The 25,066-nt window shown below is 37.1% G+C and overlaps 1 protein-coding gene across 4 annotated transcripts in view; it reads left to right on the top strand.

Annotated features, from left to right (window-relative positions):
• The window catches only part of slit3 (slit homolog 3 (Drosophila)), a 272,541-nt gene extending 247,475 nt beyond the window's left edge, over positions 1 to 25,066 (top strand). For all 4 annotated transcript variants that reach the window (XM_073921711.1, NM_131736.3, XM_073921713.1 and 1 more), the window contains 7 exons: positions 1,300 to 1,437; positions 3,860 to 4,103; positions 6,878 to 7,008; positions 17,166 to 17,320; positions 18,973 to 19,252; positions 21,359 to 21,564; positions 23,658 to 25,066. In XM_073921711.1, coding sequence (XP_073777812.1) covers positions 1,300 to 1,437; positions 3,860 to 4,103; positions 6,878 to 7,008; positions 17,166 to 17,320; positions 18,973 to 19,252; positions 21,359 to 21,564; positions 23,658 to 23,899 — 1,396 coding nt within the window. In that variant the 3' untranslated portion in view covers positions 23,900 to 25,066. The remainder of the gene's footprint in view (positions 1 to 1,299; positions 1,438 to 3,859; positions 4,104 to 6,877; positions 7,009 to 17,165; positions 17,321 to 18,972; positions 19,253 to 21,358; positions 21,565 to 23,657) is intronic.

Genomic DNA, 25,066 nt, shown 5'->3' with positions numbered 1-25,066 from the left:
AGTGCAAAGAAACAATGGGTATTTATTAATAATAAAATAAAAATAAAAAGCAAAACAAAACTACCCCGAGGGGGAAAACATTAACAAAACACACAAATTTGGCTCAACAAGAACAAGGCAAGACTGGAGCAGGAACACGGGGAGTGTAGACAACGAACTCGCAAAGGACTGAAAACATGAGGGGGATTATAAAGCAAAAAAGTAAATTGACACACAGGTGAACACAATTAACTAATAATGGGTTGACAAGGAGGGTGGGACTAGACAATAGACGGGAGAGCGCATGACACAGAGAGACAATACAAGCCATGCGCTCACATAACAACACTGAAGCACACGACAAAAGCACGTGACCACAATGTAAACACCGAGCCACGTGCTTTGACAAAAAACGCAAGACACGAGCACACGATAGATAAACACCTTACCGTGCGCTCACACATAAGCAACGCGCATGCTTCATCTCAGCGCCAACCAAAACTGAAACCAACTAGACGGAGGCGCCGAGAAAAAAGCAGCGCGCTGCTGACAGAACAAACACAAACACTAGTACAAGAGCGCGCGCGTCTGAGGGACGCACACTGCGTACACCCACGACGGCGCGCGCGCACACACAGAGACAGAAACAGGACCAGACATTGAGTAGTGTCAGAGCTCTGCCACCAAAACAAGAATTTACAAGACCAAAGTGGCAGAACCCTGACAGAAACTCCGTGAAAACAAAACACAGACATGAGACAAATAGCTATAGAAAGCTTGAAGTGTTTACTTTTAAATGCAGCGAAAGCCTGTTGAAAACAAATATTGCTTGTTAATAGGGGTTGTAAAATAATTAAGGAAAACACTACCACTTGACAGATTAAAGTCATTTGAAACTGATCACTGTCCTTTTTTTAAAAATCTCATTTGTTTTTATACTTCGTTTGCAGTATATGTCTTTCACAAAATACGCTTTAAAAAAATACTATTTTATATCTCTTAATATAATTTTAAAAAGGACTAAACCGTGACCTCGAATTTTATGAAACTGCACAATTTAAATACATATATGTACTTTACATAAGTCATGGCAACATATGTTTTTGTTAACAATTTATTAACATAAGTAAACAATGTTTATTATTTATTTATTTTTTTTCATTTTAATGTAATGCAAGGTTAATTTGATCCAACTTAAAAATGTAAGGAAATTCCTAAGGCATACTGTAAAACTGTGTTTTTAACTCAGCTCTTCCCCAAAACATCCCTCTTTGCTAGCGATTTCAAGCCTCTACACTGTGCTTTTGTTGTTTTCTTCAGATGTGAGTGTTTGCCTGGTTATGTTGGCCAGCAGTGTGAGCAGGATTACAATGACTGTCTGGAGAACAAATGTCAGCATGGGGCAGAGTGTGTTGACGCCATCAATGGATACACATGTGTGTGCAAGGAGGGCTTCAGGTATGTGGGTTGTTAAAGATCACACACATGCATGTTCTATTGCAAATAAGGGTACACTAATTAATTCAGTTGTTGTCATGTTATGTTAAATACTGTAATACAGACAAAACACAACGTGAACCCTACTTCTACTTTTCTAAGAAAATATTCAGAATTATTATTTTTCTGCATTCAAATGTAATACAGTAGGTTTCAGTAACTATTGAAGAAATTTGCATTGAGCTAGAAATAATCAAATAATCTGCAATTTTATGGTTGTTGATATTATTAGTATTACTAGTAAAAGTAATAGTAAATATTGTGTGAATTTATTCCTTATAATACAATAATTAGATTCCAAAACTGCTAAAGAAGCAACTTTTTTTTATTTACACAAATGTTTCAATGGGTCAAAGACAAAAAGTGGTGTGTAGTAATGTAATTTCTGTTTATAAAATTGTCATTTTAATTCTCTATACTTACCCTAATGCTTAAAATTTCTCACGTATAAGTTCAAGTATTATAAGTACAAAGTAGAATAATTATGTTTATTCTTTGTACAAATATATATGCTACACTGAAAGATGATAGATCATTATTTCAACCAAATATTTCACTTAATCTCACAAATTCTTTGGAACACAAATTCTGTATATATATGTATGAATTGTTTTTAAAAATGTAAATATTTTAAAACAAAAACAAACAAAAAAACAAAATGGTACATCTTGTCTTTGACCCACTTGCACAAGGGAGAGATGCAGATTCCCCGATACATCCTTTTATGATAACTAGGATACTTGCACACCTGTGATCATTACTATTATGAAAGTTTTGAGAAATGGTGCAAACATATGTACACACACACCAAGCTTTTTGTTGATGATTTGTTAAATGATAGTATATCATTAAATCTGAAATCCACTGGAGATGAATATCCATATGGCTAATTATAACACACAAGCACGCATGTGTGTGTGTTCTTCAGAAGAACAATAGCTCACTCCCTAGCATCACTCACTCCACTACAGTTTCTAATTAAGGAACTGATGGTGTCTTGAGTCCAGCATTAATCTGGCTTACCACCAATCCTGACACGCCATCAATATTCTAACACCATCTTCATCTCTTGCGGGATTTAGATTAAAGCAGAATGAATTCGATTAAAGAAAAATGGGCTTGAAAAATTGCCTATATTATTTTGTTTCAATTATTTCAGTAAATAACATCTAATGCACATTCAAGATCAAAACTTTTTTTATATATTATTATAAGGTTTTAGTGAGTGTAAAACATTTAGAAAACTACTTTTAAATAAACATTACTTTGTTATATTTTTGCTTTTAAATAAAATAAAACTTTGGAAAACCGTCAGGTACAATTGTGTCAAAATCATATTTGAAACACACTTGAAATGTGTTTCAAAATGTTCCAAAACCACACATTTAAAATACTTTTTTTTTTTCTTTTTTTACGTTACTCCTTATGCTCTATTTTGGGCAAATAAATGCAGTTTTATTGATCATAAGACCCTTCAAAATCTTAATTATTTCAGACTTCTGAAAATGTCAAATGCAATGTTCCCATATTACACATTTTAAATTAAAAATAATATTATTATTTCTGAATGTTACTAATTAACATTAAATCAATAATACTATTTATTCATTCATTTATTTTTCCTTTGGCTAAGTCCCTTTATTAATCAGGGGTTGACACAGTGGAATCAACCGCCAACTTATCCAGCATATGTTTTACGCAGCGGAAGCCCTTCCAGCCACAACCCAACACTGAGAAACACCCATACACACTCAATCACACACATACACTACAGCCAATTTAGCCTACCCAATTCACCTGTACCGCATGTCTTTGGACTGTGGGGGAAACCGGAACACCCGGAGAAAACCCATGCGAACACAGGAAGAACATGCAGACTCCACACAGAAATGCCAACTGACCCAGTCGTGGCTCAAACCAGCAACCTTCTTGCTGTGAGGCGATTATGCTACCCACTGCATTATTAATAATACTACTAACTGTATTTTGATAAAAAAAAAATTACTTTGGTGAGACATTTTTAGAATTAGTAGTTATTCCAGATTTTGGAACACATGAGGCATCTGAATTGTTCATTTTAATCACATGATCTTTTTTTATCATGAAAACATTACAAAGACACATGTTTTATTCGTTTTTATTGTGTTCTGCATGTGTTTCATATGTTACTTTACCATGTAAAGCTCATGTGGCATAAAATAAAATAACAATGATATTATTAATAATCTGTATTCTGCATTTGAATTTGACAGACTTCAGCAAGTATTCAATAAAATATATTCACGTAGCTAACTAACTGATTAAATTACACTCAAATGTTTGAATAAAATATTAAAGAACTGATAATAAATGTTTAAAAATGTGTCCCTCTCACTTTTTTTAGTGGGCTATTCTGTGAGAATCATCCACCAATGGTATTGCTCCAGAACACAAGTCCATGCGATCAGTCGGATTGTCAAAATGGATCCGAATGTCTGGTCATGGAAGGAGAGCCAGTGTGCCGTTGTCTGCCTGGTTACTTCGGCACTAAGTGTCAAAAAATGGTCACACTGCACTTTCTCGGCAAGGAAGCTTACGTGGAGCTCTCCGGCACCAGGATCCGACCACCCATGCACATTTCCTTCCAGGTACACCTATAACCTGTAACCTTCCTGTAATGCTTTATAATAGATCCCAGATCACCTTCTCTAATATAGACTTCACATTTCAGCCTCAGATAAGTGTGCATATCCTTCACGAGAAGCAATCTAGCTCTGTCATATGTCTTTTTTTTCTCGCATTGCGTGGTCTAAGCCAGCTTTGGCCTCTTTGACATTATGAGAATGTCATCTCTTGTCCACCTGCGTGAATAATTCCTCTCCTGAGGATATATATTATGGTAATGGAGGTTGAGCTGGGCTGTTATCCATGCAATCAGTGGCCCTGTGTAACCGCTAGATCTGCTACAAAAATGAGCCTATCTTCTCACCGTCGGGAGGGCAAGCTAATGTTAATTAAAGTGGGAGAAATTAAAAAGAGCTCAGGAGCTGGTTATCTCCGTGTGGACGTCAGCATCTCTTAGTTTTAGCATCTTTGTTGAACTAGAGGTCTTTGTGAGCTAAGTACAAGTACATTGGTAGTACTCAGTGCTGCTTTTTAATCTGAGTGGGATTTTTCACAAGCAGGAAACAAGATTAGTGAAGTGTTAAAAGAAAACTGTGAAATCCTTGACAATACATCTGGTGTAAAGATTCATTTTTGTCAGTCTGATCACAAGTGGATGTCACTAAACACAGGTGTAAACAGAGTTTAAAATGATTGAAGTTTGGCTTTTGACCACGATCAAGGATGAATGGAAACTCAGTCACATGCATTGCTTTCATTTGCAAAGTGTACTGTAAACGTAGTGTAAATGCATTCATAAAGCCATGAAAGATCATCTGTTCTATGACTAAACACTTGATTGTTTTAGGTCACATTGTACTAGGTTGTACTAAAGCACACATATCATGACTGAAATGTTAGATTGGAACCATATTAGTCTTAAAAATAATACATTTTCAAAATAACACAATTCTTATACAGTATACAAAAGTTTGTTCAAAACACAATGATAAAACACAAGTAAAAGCATAAATATTTCGGCAATTCGTCACACGAATGCGTCTTGCCTGCTGTAAATAAATGGAAAGTGATTGTATGGATATGTTTTTATGTTTAAATGTATATCTTAAGTTCTTGAATTTATTTTAATGTTGCGTTTATCACAATGATGTGATACGTTAGAAAGTCTTCAAATGCCAGTTATAGTATAAGAAAGATGGCTTGGACTAACAACTTTGTTAAACAGCAACTGATTGTTTTTCATTAACTAAAACAACTTTTAATCATAAGGAAATACCTTCGGTTAAAAAAATAAGGCTTTACTTACTTTTTGAGGCTAGTTTTTTATCCACCATGGTGAAATTTATCTTCTTTGTGTACACAGAATGTCTTTAAGGTGGTGGTAGCTGTTTGTAATGCCTGATAGAAGGTTCTCCAAACTCAAGTGATTCCAAGAATTGCCTTTAAAAAGCATGTTAATGTCGGAATAACACTTGCCAAGCTGTAATGGTACTTTGGAAATAAATGCTATATTGAACAATTTAAATACTATAAAAATCTTAGATATCTGAAAATAAAATTCCGGTAAAAAATGTGTATCTTTAAATGTTTATGAGTAGTATCCTCAGACTTGCTGTAAAATATATATTTTTTGTTTAGGTTCTTCTTATTTTATTTACTTACATTTTATTTAGTTTTTTAGACAGAACAGAAAAACAAAACTAAGAAAAAGCAAGTCTCCAGCAAGCTTTTTTTTTTATGTCTAATAGACGTCTAAACAGTCATCTTGGCTAAAACAAGGCTAAAAATCTGGGCTGTCAGTGAAAATCTAATAGATGTCAAATAAACAACAATTAATGACTACATATATAAAGTCTGTCTAATGTTTTGGGCTATTCTTAGAGATCTATAAGATTTTCACTGACAGCCCAAGTTTAGCCTTGGTTTAGCCAAGCTGTCTACATTTAGATGTCTATTAGACATCTATTAAACACAAAATTGTTTGCTGAGTCAGACTTGTAAAATAAAAAACAAAAACAAAACAATATCTATTCAGCACAATTCATCCGCTTTCTCCAAAAACATTAAGAAAAGGTTGCCATATGGTAAATAATCTCTTATATGACCCTTTCAAAGAGCATCAACGTTTTTTGCTGTAAAATATTTCATAAGATTTAACAATATTTTACCTTCTCGCTTTGTTCAGTCGCACCAACTGACTGTGAACAGCCCCTAAAGGACAACACGCAGATTCTGCAGGCGCTTGGGAGCAGCAAATATAGAAAAGCAATCAAATTAGGATGCTTTTTTTATTTCCAGCGTTCTTAGTAAAACTGTGCTAAACAGTGTTAATGACTTGGTCCTCCTGTGACACATCCACTGACAGAAAGCGAATACAGGGACACATTATCTTCTTCATATCCCTCCAGGCTATGAATGTAAGCAGTCCACTCGGCCCCTAGCTGATGTGTGTAGGGGCTTCCACACTCCATAAGCTATCAACTGCTCTTTTCTTTCCCCTCATCCTCCCGGACTAGCGCTTATATATAAACGTGAGCTGTTTTCCATCACAGCTTGCTCTCAGGCGTTTCGTTTGATGCCCTCGACTAAACAGGGAGTTAAGTTCAAGGCCTGCAGCGGTTGTCTTTCAGCGTATGTGTTGCGTCAAAATAGTGTGCTTATCACACACTCTTGATTGTTTTGTACTTTTTTTTCCTTTTAGCCCTCCACCTCGATCACTTCGAGAAGTGTTCCTGCCGTTCTCCTTCACTGAACTTTCAATGTCTCTTTCCCAATTCCCCTCTTTCTGTCTTTGCAGGTAGCCACTGATAAGGATAATGGCATTCTGTTGTATAAAGAGGACCATGACCCACTCGCCCTAGAACTGTACCAGGGACACATCCGTTTGATCTATGACATTTCCAAATACCCCCCAACCACTGTGTACAGGTGAGGATAGAGTGAACATGCACACATACTTGTGGACAGTTTTTATTTTATTGAATACCCTCCTAAAGGTACATCTTTGTACCTTATTTACACTTGAAGTTTTGTTGTAGTACTGTGCATTGTAAAGTTGTAGTAAAGTGCATATTACTATTAGTATGGAAACTTAAGGGGTGGATAATGAACAAAATTATACATTTACTGCTGGCTTTATGAACACTAGAACTACATAGGCAGCTTGACTGTTTTCAATATTTGCAATTTTGATAACTTTGTTGAAATTAAACCCACAAAACTATAATACCCTAACTTTAAAAAAATGTTTATATTCCATTTTAACCTTGTTTTTTTATTAAAATTACAAAAAACAAGAAAATTTCTACCTTTAACTAGCATATCGTTCAAAATGACAGCATGCATTTCAGTGTCTGCTACTTTTCCCCCTGCCTATTTAACTACATCAACGTATACAACTTCAGATATACGTTATTTTTTAAATGTATATCTATAACATATTTCGGTGCCACGAAAAGCTTTCTGCGCTGCTCATGAAAGTGAAAATTAAATTGAGGTGCAGTTATTTGTGCTCCAGTACAAATTTATAGTATGTATAACCAAAAAGACTGTATTATTAGGGTGATGACTTAATGAAATATGACGACAGACATCCAAATTTAATTTTAATATCTAAATGAAAGCTTTTAATATTAACATGACGTGGTAATTCTAATAGTTATAGAATTCTGGTAATTCTTGTGTTAAAATACTATGGTTTAGGGCATAGAAACATGAATATTTTTGATAAATATATGCTACATGTGTAGTTAAAATGGATAGGAAAAGACTTGCATTTCTTTTTGGCAAAATAATTATAATACAATGGGCTGGATTAGACTGGTTGAAAGAAAAGAAACTTATTTTTTGTTATGTTTCACATCATCCAGAAAATAAGAGTACACATTGGTTATTTGCATTTTTTACAGAAATTGTAACAAACACTGGTTGTAAATTGGCAAATTGTCCTTTTAAAAGTAAAATTTTTTAAGACTTAAAGATAAGAAAAGACACTACACCATGCTCTAAGATCATTTGTTGAGAGAAATTAAAATTAAGTTACCTTCCCACATGGCCCAAAAGCATTAAGGACATGTCCGAATCCACTTTTGCTATTTTAAGGACGAAAAAATATTGCCTGCGCTCTGGTGCATGGTCTAACAGGGTTGTGCTTATTTTGTTAATGAGTTACGGGTGTGTTTTGAGCACAGCATGCATTAAACCAATCAGAGTCTCATCCCCCATTCCCTTTACGTGTCAGTTGTGTCGCGCCATGGCACATTTCCTATTTGAATTGCGGACTTTGCAAAACTATATGCTTAATCAGCGTAAAAAAAAAACAGTTAAACGGACTATCTGCAGTGCGAGGATAAAGAAATAGCCTCCTCCATTTGGCCACTTAACTTTCACTTTACTTTTACTCTTAGCTTTACTCCTTTACTTTCGTAAATAAGAAATGGTGATGTACACACTCCACTGAAGACATCCATAAGTCCACATAATTAAATTCCTTTTTTAAGCGCAGATTTGTTTCAAAACTATTTCTAAATTCTGTTCTAATTTTCAGCAAACAAATAAATGAACAATAATAACGAAGTGTGGTCAAATGAGTTATTTCCAAACATGTCTTATGCCCTATATGGTCCAAAACTCAACAGATGGAAAAATATAAACTTGTTTTTATTAAAACAAATATAAATATGCAAATAATAAGTAATACTAATAATAATAATAATAATAACAACATTATACAAATGCAAATTGTCATGAATAAAGCGAAAAAAAAAAAAACCTGATGTGAAGAAGGCTTGTGGGTATTGGTTTTATATATTTATGTAGAAATTAATATTTTTAAAGTTTAATAAATATCACACTTAAAGATATTTGTGTATTGCTGTACATCCTGTGTGTATTAAGCAATGTGTAAGTTTAGACCCGCATGGGCGCATAATTAACGCACTTTATGCTGGACTTTAGACCAGCTTTCAGTTGGTCAATGGCTCTATTTTTAGTTCCTCAAAATACCAACGTTCCAACAAAGCACCTAAACACACCTTCTTTCTAGACTGGAACACCCATTAGCCCACAAAGAGGCGCAAATGGATTTGCTATTTTATCGATGTGGTGCAAAACGTGTAAATTAGGGTTGCGCTGGTCTGAAAATAGCAACAAATTGCACCAAACATTGACTTGCACCTTATTGCGCCGGGTGTATGATAGGGCCCTAAGTTCATTAAAAATAGTTTGAAGTCATTTAAAAGCTTGTTGATATAAATGACACTTTTCTAATTTAGCTTAGAAACATGCTACCATCAGATTTTTGCACTGCAGATCTTCAGTGTGCCACGAGGAATGTTTCTCATGGCTGCTTATGATGCTCCCTTAGAAGGCAGCTGCTTGTGTAGCTCACTGGATTTTATAACGAACCCACAAACACAATTGCACCTCTGTTCTACACAGTAAATAAACCCATAAAGCCAGTCTTTTTTTACTGCGACAAAATCTAAACAGACATATAGCAGCCTAAATGATTTCAAAACATCAAACATACACACTCATTCGTCTTCCATAAACCCCCCTCGCTCTCGTCAAGAATAGTTCAGGGTAAAAAAGGCATGTTTGCGGGTAGATTTGCTCCCCGTTCTCAGGAAAGTTTAATCCCTGTAAGCTCATGGCACATCATAAAACCATATAGGGCCCTCAGGTTTGCATGACCTGTTTGAATCTGCCTCAGGCGAGACCTTGCTTCCCTCTCCCGGTTCCCATGTGAACGCTTCTGTGCTGCAATGCCATGATTTCTATGCTCATTGGAGCCCCCATAAACACAGAGCTCTTAGCCCTCACCCCCTGCCCTTTCAGCAGACAACAGTCTTGTTGAGTCTGGCGCAGATGGTGCCTGACTCCGGCCTGGTGGGTCACTGCGGATGTCATTAAGCTAGCACAGGCTCTGTAATGGGTTTCAAGAGCCCAGATTCAAGTCTTTAAATACAGCCTACACACAAACCAAGTAACAGCTTAAAATTTCAAAGCATTTCTAGATTGAAATCAGTGTCTTTTTTATCTCTGTTTGTTAAGAATGGGTATGTGGTGTAAATCAGGGTCTTTTTTATCTACATCAGCAGAAGTGTGAACATTTGTGACTGGCAGCTGTTTTAGCTGGCAGTAGATGTGAACAGTGGTGAGCTGGCTGCTCAGGCACTGCCTGCCTGCTTGATGACTTTGTATTGATCCATTGCCTCCCTTTCCTGCTGCAAGGGCCACTCTTCCCTTCTGCTTGCAGAGCTGGCCCAATCGATCGCTCTATGACTCTCAGAATGGAAAATACATTTTCAGCAAGAGTACTTGCCTTTGCAGCATAAGTATAGATGCAATTACAAATATTAATGCCATAATTAAGGACATTTATGCACTTTGTCTGCCTTTATTTGGAGGGAAGGATAAATAGTTTTTGAGGCCTTGATATTGGTCAATAATCCAAAAGTACAGCAACATCAAGCCTCTTTAAGGCTAGTTGATTCACTCGGCAGCCATCTTGAATTACAGCTTGAATTGGGGAAAAATCTCCTGCATGTTAAACCTGCTTTTGCAGGCTTGATAAGATGGAATGAACAGCATCTACAAGCAACACAGCTTACTGTTTCATCCCTGCAGGTACAGGACGTCAACATGATGTCATATTGATGTTTTAAGCATCACGGGTACGTTGGATTTTGTTTGTAAATGAAAATTGGGTCGACGTCAGAACCCAACTTCCAACCTAAAAATAACCTAAAATCAATCAAATATCAACGTCTAATCATGTTACACCTTGAAGTTGTATGGACATTACCGCTATAACATTTATTAGACATTCACTTTCCAACACAACCTAAAATCAACCAAATATCAGCATAATTTCACGTCATTATTGGACATCAAAATAACATTGTCCTTAGATGCTGGCCAGACATTGAATTTTGGTCACCTGACGTCATGACCTAAATCTAACCTAATAATAATGTCTTATGATGTTGTGTGCATGCTGGGATAGCATATGTACTAAATACTAGACTAGTGATGTATTTGAATTCCACTTATACCCTCATTGCTATTCCCTACATGTAATAATTCACTTAGATAGTCCACTTAAAGGAGTGAATGAATTTGAGCACTAAGTGCACCAGAAGTACAGCAATGCTGCCTTGTTTGTGTTTTGCTGGTTGATAAACTCCCTAGACGGATTAGATTTTCAACATCTTGGTCAGACACTGTGATAGTTAAATAATTATTCTGTCTATTAGTAATGACACAAAGTATTTAGATTTCTCTTATGCATCCAAACTTTACTTTTTATTTAAATAATATTTTTTTTGAAACTTATGGTCATGATTTTTTTCTAGCTGTTGAGTGTATATGGGTACTCATTGTTGCGGTGCATTGTGGGATTAATTGAGTGCACTTTAGAATGTCCACTATGGTTTTTGAGACCACTAAATTCTGGTTTATACTTCTGCGTCGAGTGATCGTCAAGACCCACAGTGTTCTTCTTTGTCGAGTTTCTTCAAGGTTGTTTTGTTTTTCCGAACGCTACCTTAATATACAAGTAACTAAAACTTGCTCATTCAGAGACAGGAACTGGCAGACATGCAATCATAAGGTCAACACAAAACATCTGGAGCTGTTTCATGGGACTCGACACTTGTAAACACTCACTACATTGGACTTATGGCTCTGAGCTCCGCCCACACTCGGCAATCACAGAGCTTGTGATAAGCGTCGTTGTGACGTGTAGTTACATTTTTTGAGAAGTCAGTGTCGGCATCAGCCATGGCAAGAACTATGTGACTTCACGAAGTCTGCACCGAACCATATGCGTGTGCTTGATGCAGAAGCATAAATCAGCCTCAAAAGTAGCTGCTTCCTCAAGTAGTGCACTATTTAAGAGTATGGGGTAGCTTTCGAATATAGGACTTCAACTGTTAACTGATGTGCAGTTGTGTGGCTTAATTAAGTATATTCTAATGCCACTTTTTTTTTTTTTTTGTGGACCTTTAGTCTCTACTAAATCCAAAATGCCTCACAGCACCCACAGTTAATCATATATCCCTCTAATTATTTTGTTTTTCCCCAAGTGACATTGTGTTGTGTGGCTTTGGCTTCTATAAACCCCATTGTAATGGGGTAAACAATTTGGTTAACGTGAGGAGAGGAATTGTCCTTTCAGCTTAATTCAGCTGATTTGGTCATGGCAGCTCACTGCATACCCCAGTTTGATGGCCAAGCTCCTGAGGTCTCCATGTCATAGTTAACGCTAACAATGTGGAACCAAAGCTAACATTGTCCCTCAAAAGCCAGCTGCTCAATTTGTATCCTACTCTACGCCGCAGTGCTTGGACGTGGGTGCAGCGTTTGGGCAGCTCCCTTGCTTTGGTTTTCCCACCATGGAAGCTGGAGTTTTGAGGCTGTGGTTGGAGCATTCCTGTGCCTAGTCTGCTTCAGTGGCTCTCTGCGGGTGCTTGACTTCTAATGTGGAACTGGGTCATAAAGACTCTGTGGGGTGAAGATCAGAGGAAGAAAACTCGCAAGATTCCCACACCATCTACTGGTTCCACTCAGCTCTTCTTACACCTTGTCCTTATTGAACTTCAGCAGGAGAATAGATCCCTGACAGGAAAAACAAGAAATGATGAGGAAGAAAACGGAAATGGTGAGAGAGAGAGGGGGAGGCTCCTGGGTGGAGTGAAAGAAGACAGATTGGACCCCGGAGAGATGAAGAGTGACTGGGAGCTGACGAAGAGTGAAGGACACTTATCTCTGCAATGTGATCCCGTCTGGTTGGAAGGTGTGGGTAAGGGGAGGGATGGAGAGATTGATATATGCATTGGGGAGGAGAGCGAAGGAGGCTCTTAACTAGCAGTAATGCCTCATTACCATGAGATGAATGCTTGCGCCCATGCAGCGTGTTAATGCGCTGCCCTTTACTAAATTTCACGCTAATCTGAGTATTAGTATAAGCAGCGGCACGGGCAGTTCCTCAGCAAAAATGGCAGTTTGTGGAAACATCTCAGGAAATTGAATGAGAATGTTAGAATTGCAGTGTTCCCTGCCCCCAGCTCCTCAGTGTGGGTTCGCCATCCTGCACCACGCCTAACCACGGCTCTCAAAAAACAGCTAATGTTTGGCAGGTCAACTAGGTTTTGCACTGATCGTATGAACAAGGAGGGCTCAGGGTATGTTTTTAAAGCCAGTTTTTAGTTTCGCCTGAGATTAACACCACATTCCTGTAAGAGGGAATGTAGTGGTAACTCAACCTATGGATAAACTCATCAAATAGTTCCCAGCAGACACATAACGTCATGATATGTTAATATTAGATTAGATTTAGGTGGCCAACGTCTAAAGACATTGTTATTTTGACGTCCAATAATGATATTTTATTGATTTAGGTTTTGTTGGAAAGTAACCAAAATCCAACGTTGAGCTATATCTTAAGCTAACGTCATATTGACGTCAAGTACTGACATTTATTTGTCAGGTATGACAATCAAAATTCAGCATCTGATAGATGTCATATTGGTAACATCATTAGATGCTGATATTCTGTTGCATTTAGGTTTTGTTGGAAAGTAAACAAAATGCAACATCTGTCTGACGTTGGACATTGACGTCAGCCTGACGTTGGGTTCTGGCGTCAACTTGAATTTCTTTTTCAATCTAAATGCAACATCCCACGTCATGCTGACATTCTGTGCCTGCTGGGTTGTGATGGTCATTCAGCCTGGCTACATGCAGAGTGATGGCAGAAAGCACAGTCAGAGCTGGACAGTGCTAACTGTCCATACAAATATTAAGTCCTCTCCGCTAGCCACTATATTAGCACACATCATTTTTTACATTTAGGATTTGGTGGACATTCTCATTCAAAGAATTACACGCCATTGAATGTACACATTTCATGCTTCATTTTTGTGTTACACCAACTTCCCCTGAGAACCGAACCCTTGACCTTGTCGTTTGAGCTTCAGGAACGCTGAATTATTCTACTTACTGAAGTTTTGATGTTAGCTGTTAGTTTCAGTTCATCTGCAGAGCAAAGCTTCTTGGTTACACCCCATGACATCCTACACGCTACATAACAATATTTAGCAATTCACGTTCCAGAAGAGCATAATTGACTTTGCAGCTGCAGTCCGTTACTGTTGGCCAGAGTAAGCAAATGATAGTACCGCATAATTGAATATGGAAAATGTAAATATGTCTACAGGTCTGCTGATTTAGATAACTCTTCGAGATGAAGAAACCGGTAATAGTTCTTAACTTTGTGTATGTGTCATTTATAATGCGGTTTTGCTCAAGGAAAAACAGAGTATTTTATTTTCAGCTGACAGGAAATTGACTTCCCCTCGTGCGAAAGGGGTGACATGAGGTTGCTGAAATCTTCCACGGGTTTCTGTTTGTTTTTATTGAGTTCCATAATGGGCCGCTTGAAGCTAATATGTAGGCTAGCCGCACATCAAAGACACTCCACCTTCTCAGCCCCCTATTCTAAAAATATTATGGCCTCGGGATATTTTCTGTCTGTCAGAATTTGAACAAAAGGCCAACAGTTGCAAGCACTGTCCTTCGTTTGGTGTAATGATTCCCCCTAGTGGTGCTACACCTTCACTGCATATATTCACCAAAGCTTTTTCAGTTCCAAATGATGGATTTTGTCCCCCGTGGTGAGATTTATGTTCTGATTAAGTCTATTTTCCTTCTCATAATAAACCCTTCCTCTTTGTTCCATTACATTCCCATTCTCACCACCTTTTCCGCAAAATACTCTTCCCATTTCCTTCCAAGCCAGCATGTAGACCGACTTAATGAAAGACGGCTGTCAAAACTAGAGACAGTGGATGGAAATCTCCTCATATTATATTAACGCTGTTCTTCTACGGTGGTACTGATGTATCGAATGGACAGGCTTGAGATATTTGGGGGGGTCTCAGCCGGCAGACTGCAGCGTGTTTGTTGCAAAAGCCTATTTTGAAACAGGAATTGAATTATGGGCCTGTAATGCAAACCACACGTGTGCCTGTGTTGGGTCTTTGTTCAGCCAAGACCTCCATGAACCGTACCCCCCTATATCTGGGGACACTGATCTCTATCCGCACCTATGGCCTCAGCATTTCAGCAATGGAAAATAGTGTCGCGAGCCAGCGCAAATACTCGCCGCCTGCCCACAAAGCAAAAATGACTCCATTTTAATACTAGCCTGTTTGTTTGCTTAATGTATTTGCTGGCAATTCTATGTTGATCTTACTGTTTTGCACATGTAAATATATATAATTACATATTTAAAAATGACATTTATTTGTTTATTCTTTCCCCACAAAGACAGCACAGGAGGAAAACCTTTTTTTAGGCCGAGGTGCAGATTAAGATATACTGTACTTACCACAATATAATTTTTCTCACCCCTTTTCCTCTCTCTCAGTTGGTCTCTGTTCTTCTTTGCCAAACCACTGTCTCTAGCTGTCTGTAACTGCTTGTGCACCATCCAGCAATAACTACTACAATACAAAACTAGGGTTTCAGCAGGGAAAGACTGCTTTCTCATAGTTCAGAGGACACCGATAAGTTCATAACTGTAAATCTCACTTCATACAAGACACAGTCCTAGAAGTCAGGGGAGTCCCAGCCAGGCAGGGCGCTGCATGCACTGCAACGTAAGAAACTGAGAAGGAAACAGCCGAAAATGATCTGACTCTGGTGCTGTCACAGTCTATGAGATGTTTCATGGACGTTTCGTGGAACAAACGGCACTCTTCAACGGTGTAAAAATGACCGTGCGAAACAGAATCGCTCTCAGGAGTTGACCCAGTCACCGTGCCAAACTCAGCAGGATGTGATTTGAGCGTGCTAACTCAAAGAAAGACTGAACTCATGGCCAACACAAGCTCTCCTTTTCCCACAGCATAAGCTCTGTGTGTGTCTGTGCCAAATTCACTGGAAATACACCTGACGGAGTGTAATGTGGAAACCATAGCACTTTCAGACAGAGGGGAGATATTCTGGATTGCATATTTGGGACTTTCAGCTGGGCTTAGAACCTTAATTTAAAAAGTTAATTCGTCCCTGTGGTCACATGATGCGCTCAGTTAAAAGAGTCATTAAGGCTAAAACAGTCATTAAGGCAGACTTTATCGCTAGCATTTGTTGCCATTGTTTGTACAAAATACACACATTAAAATCATATTTTCATACAACATTTGACATATATAAAGCTTGACTGGAAATGAAACAAAAATAAGATATTTGCTTTTCTTTGTTTATTTATTTATTTTGAAGTGTAATACTTTTATAAAAGACAGTAAAAACCTTGGCAGGCTTCAATAATAATACCGAGCAGCAAAACTGCTGACATCTTTGATAATAATAAGAAATGTTTCTAAAATGGCTACAGCTTTACCATTACAGAAATTACTGACATTTTTAGATGTTAAAGAGCCCCTAATATGCATTATTAAAGGTCAAATTTTTATTTTAGGGGTCTCCAACAATAAGCTGATATGTATGCAAGGTCAAAAACACTTTCATTGTTTTATTATATGCATTTATTTTTACTTAATTATCATATTTACTTGATTACCCCATATAGATTTAACCTGAGAGATAAATTACAAGGGCTGATCAATAATATATGAGTGATTACAAGCCACACTAAGTGATTACAAGTTACAATGCAATGTCCCCTATCGATGTTGACGCATTCAGGCAAAAGATTCGAACAAAGAATGAATCATTCATCTGACTCTGGGTTGAATCAAAAAGAATCAATAGTTTTAAACAAGGTGTACGGTACACTTTCACATTTAAACCTCAGCTGGATGTTTTCATTCACTTAGTGCTGTGTCACACTGTATGGATGGTAATTTTCTTTAATCATTCTTAATCCCAATTAAAATGGTTTAATTTCACAGTGTTACTGTTTTGCGCCTCATTTTTAATCTGTACACTTCACTGGTATTGTCAGTAGTCATTTGCCAAAAATATTCTAAATATTTAAAGATATTTTTACATAAATCACAGATATTAAAATGTTGTTCATTTTTACTCTTAACGAACCTATGTGTTTTTTCTCGCAGTGTGGAGTCAGTGAATGATGGGCTTTTCCACACGGTGGAGGTGCTGATCCAGAATCAGACACTGAGTTTGGTGGTGGATAAAGGGACTCCTAAAAGCTTGGGCAAACTCCCCCGTCCCCCTGCTGTGGACCACAACACACAGCTATACATAGGCGGTATGAGTCAAAGACACTTCAATGTTCATCTTAATCAGAGATGCCCAAAGTAGGGCCTGCAGGCCAAAGTTAGCCCTATGCTAACCTTTAATTTGGCCCACCTTCCCATCTGAAAAGAGAAGGAGAATGATGGGGAGTTGGTTGGAATAAATCCATTTGACAGAGATCGTCATTTCGAATTTAACATAAGCTTTTGTTTCTTTGTTTTATTGCTGAGCTACAGGAAAAGCCAATTGACATTAAACGATTCAATTAAATGAATTAGACTTATATAAATATAATTACTTTCACTTGACAGATAGAGCATAATGCACAAGACATCGTTGAGCAAATGAAACTAGTGTATTCAGCAACTTATAAATGGGATTGCTTATGTTTTAACTCGTATACATTCATTATAAAATGTTTAAAATGATACTGCATTAGTTAATATGATTCAAAGTAACATTTTCTTTTTTTTTGTTTTACTGAATAAATTAGGAAATTCGACTTGGCAATGTTTAGTTATACAGACTAGTATATATTCAGCCCACAGCCTTCAATTAAGTTTGCTTTTTGGCCCTTTATATGAAAAGGTTTGGGCACCCCTAATCTAAACTGTACTTCAAAGTTCCCAAATATTAAATTTGGCCTGTTTAGGTAAAACATTGGCCAAATGTTTAAATACATAATGTAAGCATCAGCTGTCCTTCTCTATGCAAAGTAATGTATATTGTATGCAAGCAATTATATGAATTGAGTCATAAACATTGTTATTGAGTATATAAAGCAATATAAATATAAAGCAGTATAATAAAGCAAAACGATACGATATAAGCTACGTTATGGACTATTGAATGTGAATACCAATATTCAGTGTGATATTTTCATTGTTTGATGTTCTTCCGTGTCACATACGTGAACATCATTGACTAAGAGTAATTGTATTAAAAATATATATTACATACAGAACATACAGTAAATTTGTAAACTTTATAAGTGTTACTGTAATTGTAAAAATTTCAATTCTATATTGGAAAAATCTGATAATGTGATATTTTATGTTCTGCGATAAATATTTCGATATGAATACAGTTTGACATGATAGTTAAATGGCATTATTTGGCAGTTTTCTAAAGAGTCTAACAGTATTTGGGTACAGAAATTGAATAATTACAATGCAAAAAAAAAATGATTTTCTTACTTTGTTTTGTCTTGTTTCTAGTCCAAATATTAAAAAAATCTTGGACCAAGTAAAAATATTGGTTAGTTTTCACCGTCAGAAGAAATAAGTGAAAAATAAGTAAGAAATGTATTTTGCATAAATCATATAAAGTCAATAGAAATACAGTGATTAAGTACAATTACAATTAAATACAAACCCCTGGTCAGCTATCATTTAGACTGGACAATGCATATCTTTCACACATTTCGATATCGGTGCTGAAATGATATATTGTGCAGCCCTAGTTCGTTTCATAATTTATGTTAATTTAGACTAGACTTAGAAGTTCTCTGATTATACAATTTAACTATGAAAATGTCAGGGTAAAAATCCAGATACATTTAACTAAATAAATTGAAATGGTAAAATAAAAAAAAAAACTAAATAAATATCAGTTATGTGTGTGTAGTTATAGTACAAAACTAATGTTTGCTTGTTGATATTTCAGGTGTGCCATCTCTGATTGGCACATCAGGCCTTCGGCCGGGCCCATTCCAGTCCTTCAACGGCTGCCTTCATGACGTACGCCTGAATGGAGAGCTCCAGGACCTCGGTGCTGGACTGGCGGGGATAGAAGGCGTCCTGTTTGGGTGTCACTCCTGCAGCGTCTGTGACCAGGGAGCCTGCAGACAAAGAGGAGACGAAGGGGTGACCTGTGACTGCCCCACAGGACACAGCGGCCCACTATGTGAACAGATGAGCTCCCAAGACCCCTGTGAAAGCAGCAGGTACACAAACACATACGCACTGGATACTAATGCCTGTCCTGATTTTGCAGAGTGGCGCAAATTCCATTGACAACATATTTTGTTTTTGGAACAATCATTACTGTCTAAAAATCTTTAAATGTGTGGATTTGTTTGATCTGTGAAGTAATTTCAACTGAAACATTAAGGCAGAGCGGGACCTATTGAGTAGCTTTTTGTCTTTTTTTAAAAATAGCCAATAGTGTTTTGTTTATATCACAGATCTGCTCTTCAGAACTACAGAGCAAATGAAAAGATCTACTGTAATCACTTAGCCACTAAACATTCTAACTTGCAGATTTAGGAGAAAAATCTGCATTTAACACTGAAAAAAAGCACAATCATTACCTTAGGTGATTGTTGTCATAGAAGTTTATGCTTTTCTTCAGCAGGCTTGTCAAAAGGTGTTTTGAACTTGAACTGCAACACCTAGTTCAACCACTGCTTTTCAATCTTATATAGACTTGCTGCACCTTTGTGCTCTCCTGCACGCATTGTGATAGATCTATATACAAAAATATTTGACTGTTTTTCTTTTCTTAGAATGGCTCAACTTGAAGTGCTGTAAAAACAATTTGGGTGGAAATTATAAGGCCATATGGCAACAACGTCTAATAGTGGATCTAACTTAGAAATTTCAAATGTAGAACTTTGCTTTTATTTAATAATTTTGTTGTTTGAAATGATTTAATTGGTGTTACAATATTATAAGTTTTAACATAGAACTTATAACTGACACCTTATCCATACATTCCAAAATCTGATATTCGAACAGCTTTAATTTATTCCTTTCTTTTTGGTGAATGTTATTGAAAACAAACATAATATTGTATTATCATCTTTACAACATACAGGAGGTATAACTATTTCCTCCAGTAAACATTATAACAAGTCTAATATATCCAGATGCATCAGAATAATGTAGTCGATTTGCTAGCAATGTTTATATAATATACTATATACTGTGCTATGCCTGTCTTATCTGCCTCTGAGTTAATTTACCTGTAACGTGTCCATCACTGCTCTTATCAAATGTCCAATCTGCATCATTCTCATGGTCACTAAAAACAATCTCATCCTCACTTTTATCTGCAGGAATTGCCAGTTTTGTGCTTTTCTTCTTTTACCTACCATAGAACATGATGGTCCACAATAAACACTATTTCCTGTGTTTCTTTCTAATTAAAAGTATTGCCATTAAAATTTGATTTTATCTATAATGCAAATGACATTAATATGTGACTAATCAATATGACTAGCATTTATGTTGTTATGTTTACAACCTAAAAGATCTTAGCTAATCCTAGCATACTGCAATATTTGATTGATTAATTGATTTACAAAAAATAATTTGATTAAAACTTTTTTTGAGTTGTGAATATGTCATCATAACTTACTGGAGGAGATGCTTTAGATTTTTTTGTGAATCTGACATGAGTTGATCCTTTGTTTTTATTGCTATTTTCATTTGCCTTCAGCAACTACTCAGAATAAAAGCCAGTCTGTCAGAAATCATGCCACAGAAAAACACTGCACGTCATGTGACTTAACCAAAGCACATCATTGGCTAATCTAAGGTCTTCTTTTTCCAAAAAAAAAAATACAACGTCAGTCTTAAAGAAACAGTGGAAATGAACATTGCCATATGGCAACATCATGCGGTAGATGGTTAAATGCAACGAGAAATGTTTTAAAATGCAATTATTAGCCTGCATTTTAAAATCTTTTTTTTTTTTTCAATTTTTATTTGGATATGGCAACTTAACATCCCACTCTTGTGTGTTACTATGCATAAATCTCTGACAGAGCTGCCTCTTCATCAGCCAGTCATCTTGTGAATATTTAGTAATCAAGCTGACATCATCCATAGCAATGAGGTCAGGCCTGCCCTTTCTCTTTTCTTAAGTCTTTTCTCTCAGCTTAAGACTTCTCTATATTCCTTAATAAAAATTTAAAACTTGACACAACCTTTAAACTTGTCCCTTAGACCTGATTGGATGATTGTAAAGTTTGTCCAGGACCAACAAAGCGACATGTTGTACTTGGTAAAATCAGCTAATAAAAGGCTCCCTCTGTTTGCATGTGCAGGTGTGTTCATGGGGAGTGTGTGGCGAAGGGCTCGTCGTACAGCTGTTTATGTGTGGATGGATACTCAGGCCAGTTCTGTGATAGACAGGACGAGTCCAGCGCCTGCAAGGGACTGCACTGTGTTTATGGAGAGTGCAGACTGACGGAGAGCGGAGAGCCCGCTTGTCACTGCCAGCCTGGATACAGCGGGCCAACCTGCGAAACAGGTGAGACTCTAACATCCAACACGAGTGTTCTTTTACAATGAGGGACAATGTCAATTTCTAGAACCTTCAAAGTCTCTGTTCCCAGGCCTGTAGCTGGCCGATTGGACAGGGTGGTTCTTTTTTTTTCTCAAAAAGTGAACCTTTTTGCAGTTATTCGCCTCATTTTCTATTAAATTTTAAGGTTTGAATACTGCATTTTAGTGACATTTTCAAGCACAACTTTTTTCTGAATTAGCTTGTCGGATGATAATCACAACTACACTTTTTCATGCAACAAAATTATTCCCTACATTTTTGTCAAAGTGCTTACCATGCTATTTTATCACAAAGTGTCTTAGAAATGTGCATTGAAACTGTAAGTTATTACAGTTTTATAAATATTGTAATGACCTTAGAATTTTTAATTAAACATTTTAACAAAAAAAACATAAAAATATGCTTGTTTTAATAATACAAATGTATTATCTATCATTTAAAAAAAATCGTAATGTTAAAATTAAATTAAAAACTATAGCCTATAGGTAAACAACAAATATGATGACCATCCAACAAGTTAATTCAGCTAAAAGTAGTGCTTAAAATGTCACCTAAATTCAGTATTTTAACCTCATTATTAAATGGAAAATGAGGCGAATAACTGAAAAAAGAGCTACCTCTTTGAACAGGCTGGCTACAGGCCTGGAGCCTCATGTACGAAGACTTGCGTGGAAATCTTACTAAAACACTGCGTACGCTGAATCTCACGCATATTCTTTTGTACATCTGAATGAACGTGAAACTGAGCGCAACATGCACGAGCACAAAACCCCTCCCTGCCTCCTCCCCCGTATGAATATGCAAATGACTCTACTTTGGAAAAACCCAACGAAAAAGCAATGGCAAAAGCAGGCAAAAATAGAAACTTTGAACAGTGTGAATTAGAGGTGCTCCTTTCGGAGGTAGACCGGAGAAAAGCGGTGTTATTTGCAAGTTTGTTCTCCGGAATTAACAACAAAAGAAAAAAAATAGAGTGGGAGAGTTTAGCTGATGCGGTTAACACAGTTGGGTCTGAACATCGCAGTGATAATTCGAGTGAATTATAAAAGAAATATTGTGATTCATACGTGTAAACTGTCGCAGAAATCGTAACAGTCTCAGTGGCGCGCTTGTTAGACGCATGTCTGCATGTTTTGACACGTTCGAGCATGAACTCGGTTCGAATCCAGCGTCTGATAAACTCTTTCTTCTTTTTTTTACCCCCGCTACATATTAGATTTTGCTAACTATTTATCACGAGAAAGACAAGTAGGAATCATTAATAAGTTTGTACATCATATTTTATTTGCACATTTATTGAATGGAAATGTTTCTGATTCACGCATGCAAATTCATCTTCAGATAGTGTCTTTATAGCAATGTGCGAGCAGTAGAAAGCTCAGATTACATTGGGAAAACAGGCGACTGCTGCAAATTGTGCTTTAATGTTTAGCTGGTCAACTTTATGGTATGGAAACCTTATATACCTGCTAGATGAACCCGTCTCATACAGCTGCCATTGCAAGGCTCAGACACTTTGTAGAGAGGAATTTAACACAACTGCCTCTAGGAGTCGCCAATGGAAATAAAACAGACACGCACAAAAAATGTGCGTACGCCAGCCAGAAAGCTGCCGTGAAGCTGCGCACATTCCCACGTTCAGTTCATTGTTAGTAAATCCAAACGTGAGCGATTCTGAGCGTGAAACCTGGCGTACGCAAAGTTTTTGTGCGTACGCAGCGTTGATACATAAGGCCCCTGGTGTCATTATACATAGGTATATTAATATGAGATAAAGAACTTTTTTACCATTTTAATGGATAGCTTACCCACATTTAAAAATTCTATTAACTTTTCTGCCATAGTTTCTAAAATAGTATAATGGTACTTTAATTCTACAAATGTAATTTTAATGAAAAAGTGATCAGGGTTTCATGATTTAAATTGAGTCAAAGCAGGCTGTGTTTGCATCAGCTTTAAAATCAGAAGAGTGAATCATCGAACCAATATATGTCCATATGTTTATTAATGTAAATGCTTTCTCCGGTGCACTGACCTCCGTCCTCTCCTCCACACAGAACTGACATGCGAAGGAGAAGCAGTTCGTGATTATCTGTATCGCCAAATGGCTCATAAAATCTGCACGTCCACCAGCAGAGTCCAGCGGCTGGAGTGTCGCCACTCCTGCTCATCTGGGCTGTGCTGTGCTCCCACCAAAAGCCGGAGACGGAAGCTCAGCTTCAAGTGTCCCGATGGATCATCCTTTTCCGAGGAGATGGAGATCACTGTGGAGTGTGGCTGCACAAAGTGCTCATCGTAATTAAAGAACACCTCAGCCCGTCCCAGGACCAGCAGAAGAATAGGATGAGGGAGCGCAAAAGAAAATATATTGTAAAATAAACAAAACACAAATAGAACTTATTTTTATTAAGGGATGTTTTTTTAAAGAAAGAGACTGTTTTTATGATGTTGCCTTTATGTGTCATAAGAAAAGTAATTTTGTATCAATAAATAAAACAAATACACAGATTAACATTCCTGAAAATATATGAATTATATAAATATGTATAAATCTATATAAATGTACAAGCTAACCTAAGAATTCATTTGGTCTGTGTATTGCATGTCATTGTGTGAAGTGTGAGAGCGGAGAGACATTTTTTATGGAGGAGCAAGGACTCTTGACTCTATATCACAGGAAGTGGTGAGCCGACTTCCTGTGCTTTGGCGGCAGTAAAGGAACTGCCTCCTGACAGACCTGCAGATTTCAAGGAGAATGGACTGATATTTTGTACTTTGGGTGTTTTGTGTTGTTGTTTTTTTGGCTTTGCTCCTTCAGAGAGATAGAGAGAGACATGGAGAGCTCATCTGGGTGACTCTGGTTTACAAGCTGCAACTCATCGGAGTGTTTTTTTGCATGACTGCATGGAAAAGTTAAATGTGAACTTGTAACATGCTGCGGTCAGGCAGTAAAGCTGTTGCTATCTCTACCTGTTTTCCTTTACAGTTCAAATGCATTTCCATTGTCACCGAATGGGCAGGCCATACAATCTCTGGTGCAAAGCACTTCATACTGACGCCGTATTCCGTCTTAACCGTCCTTTACTAAAATATTAAATGCAAATATGTTACACCCATTACTACTGTATTGTTTCATGTGTACCCTTTTTGTTTATTTGAACTTTTCAGATGTAACACTCAGTGTCTTATTCGAAGAGAGCGAGGTCTATAGATTTTCCAAAGGAAAAGTGAACCAGTGTTATTGAATATTGGGCCTCGTCCTGTCTTTAACTCCCGTTGGCCCCACATACTGATAAATGAGGTACAGCAGATTTAGGTATCCCCAGTCAATAATGTAACTGAGCTTGTGTGCACCGTGCGTCATGTTAGCAGCGGTGCATTTTCTAATAATGTTTTGTTAAAAATGAATTAGAGAGTGACGATTAACTTACAGTGAATGTTGAATTAAACTTGTAATGAAATACAA

This window comes from Danio rerio, chromosome 14, assembly GCF_049306965.1.
Source record: "Danio rerio strain Tuebingen ecotype United States chromosome 14, GRCz12tu, whole genome shotgun sequence".
Taxonomy (NCBI): domain Eukaryota; kingdom Metazoa; phylum Chordata; class Actinopteri; order Cypriniformes; family Danionidae; genus Danio; species Danio rerio.
The sequence above is the reverse complement of the archived record's forward strand: the minus strand, read 5'-3'. Positions and strand labels throughout refer to the sequence as shown.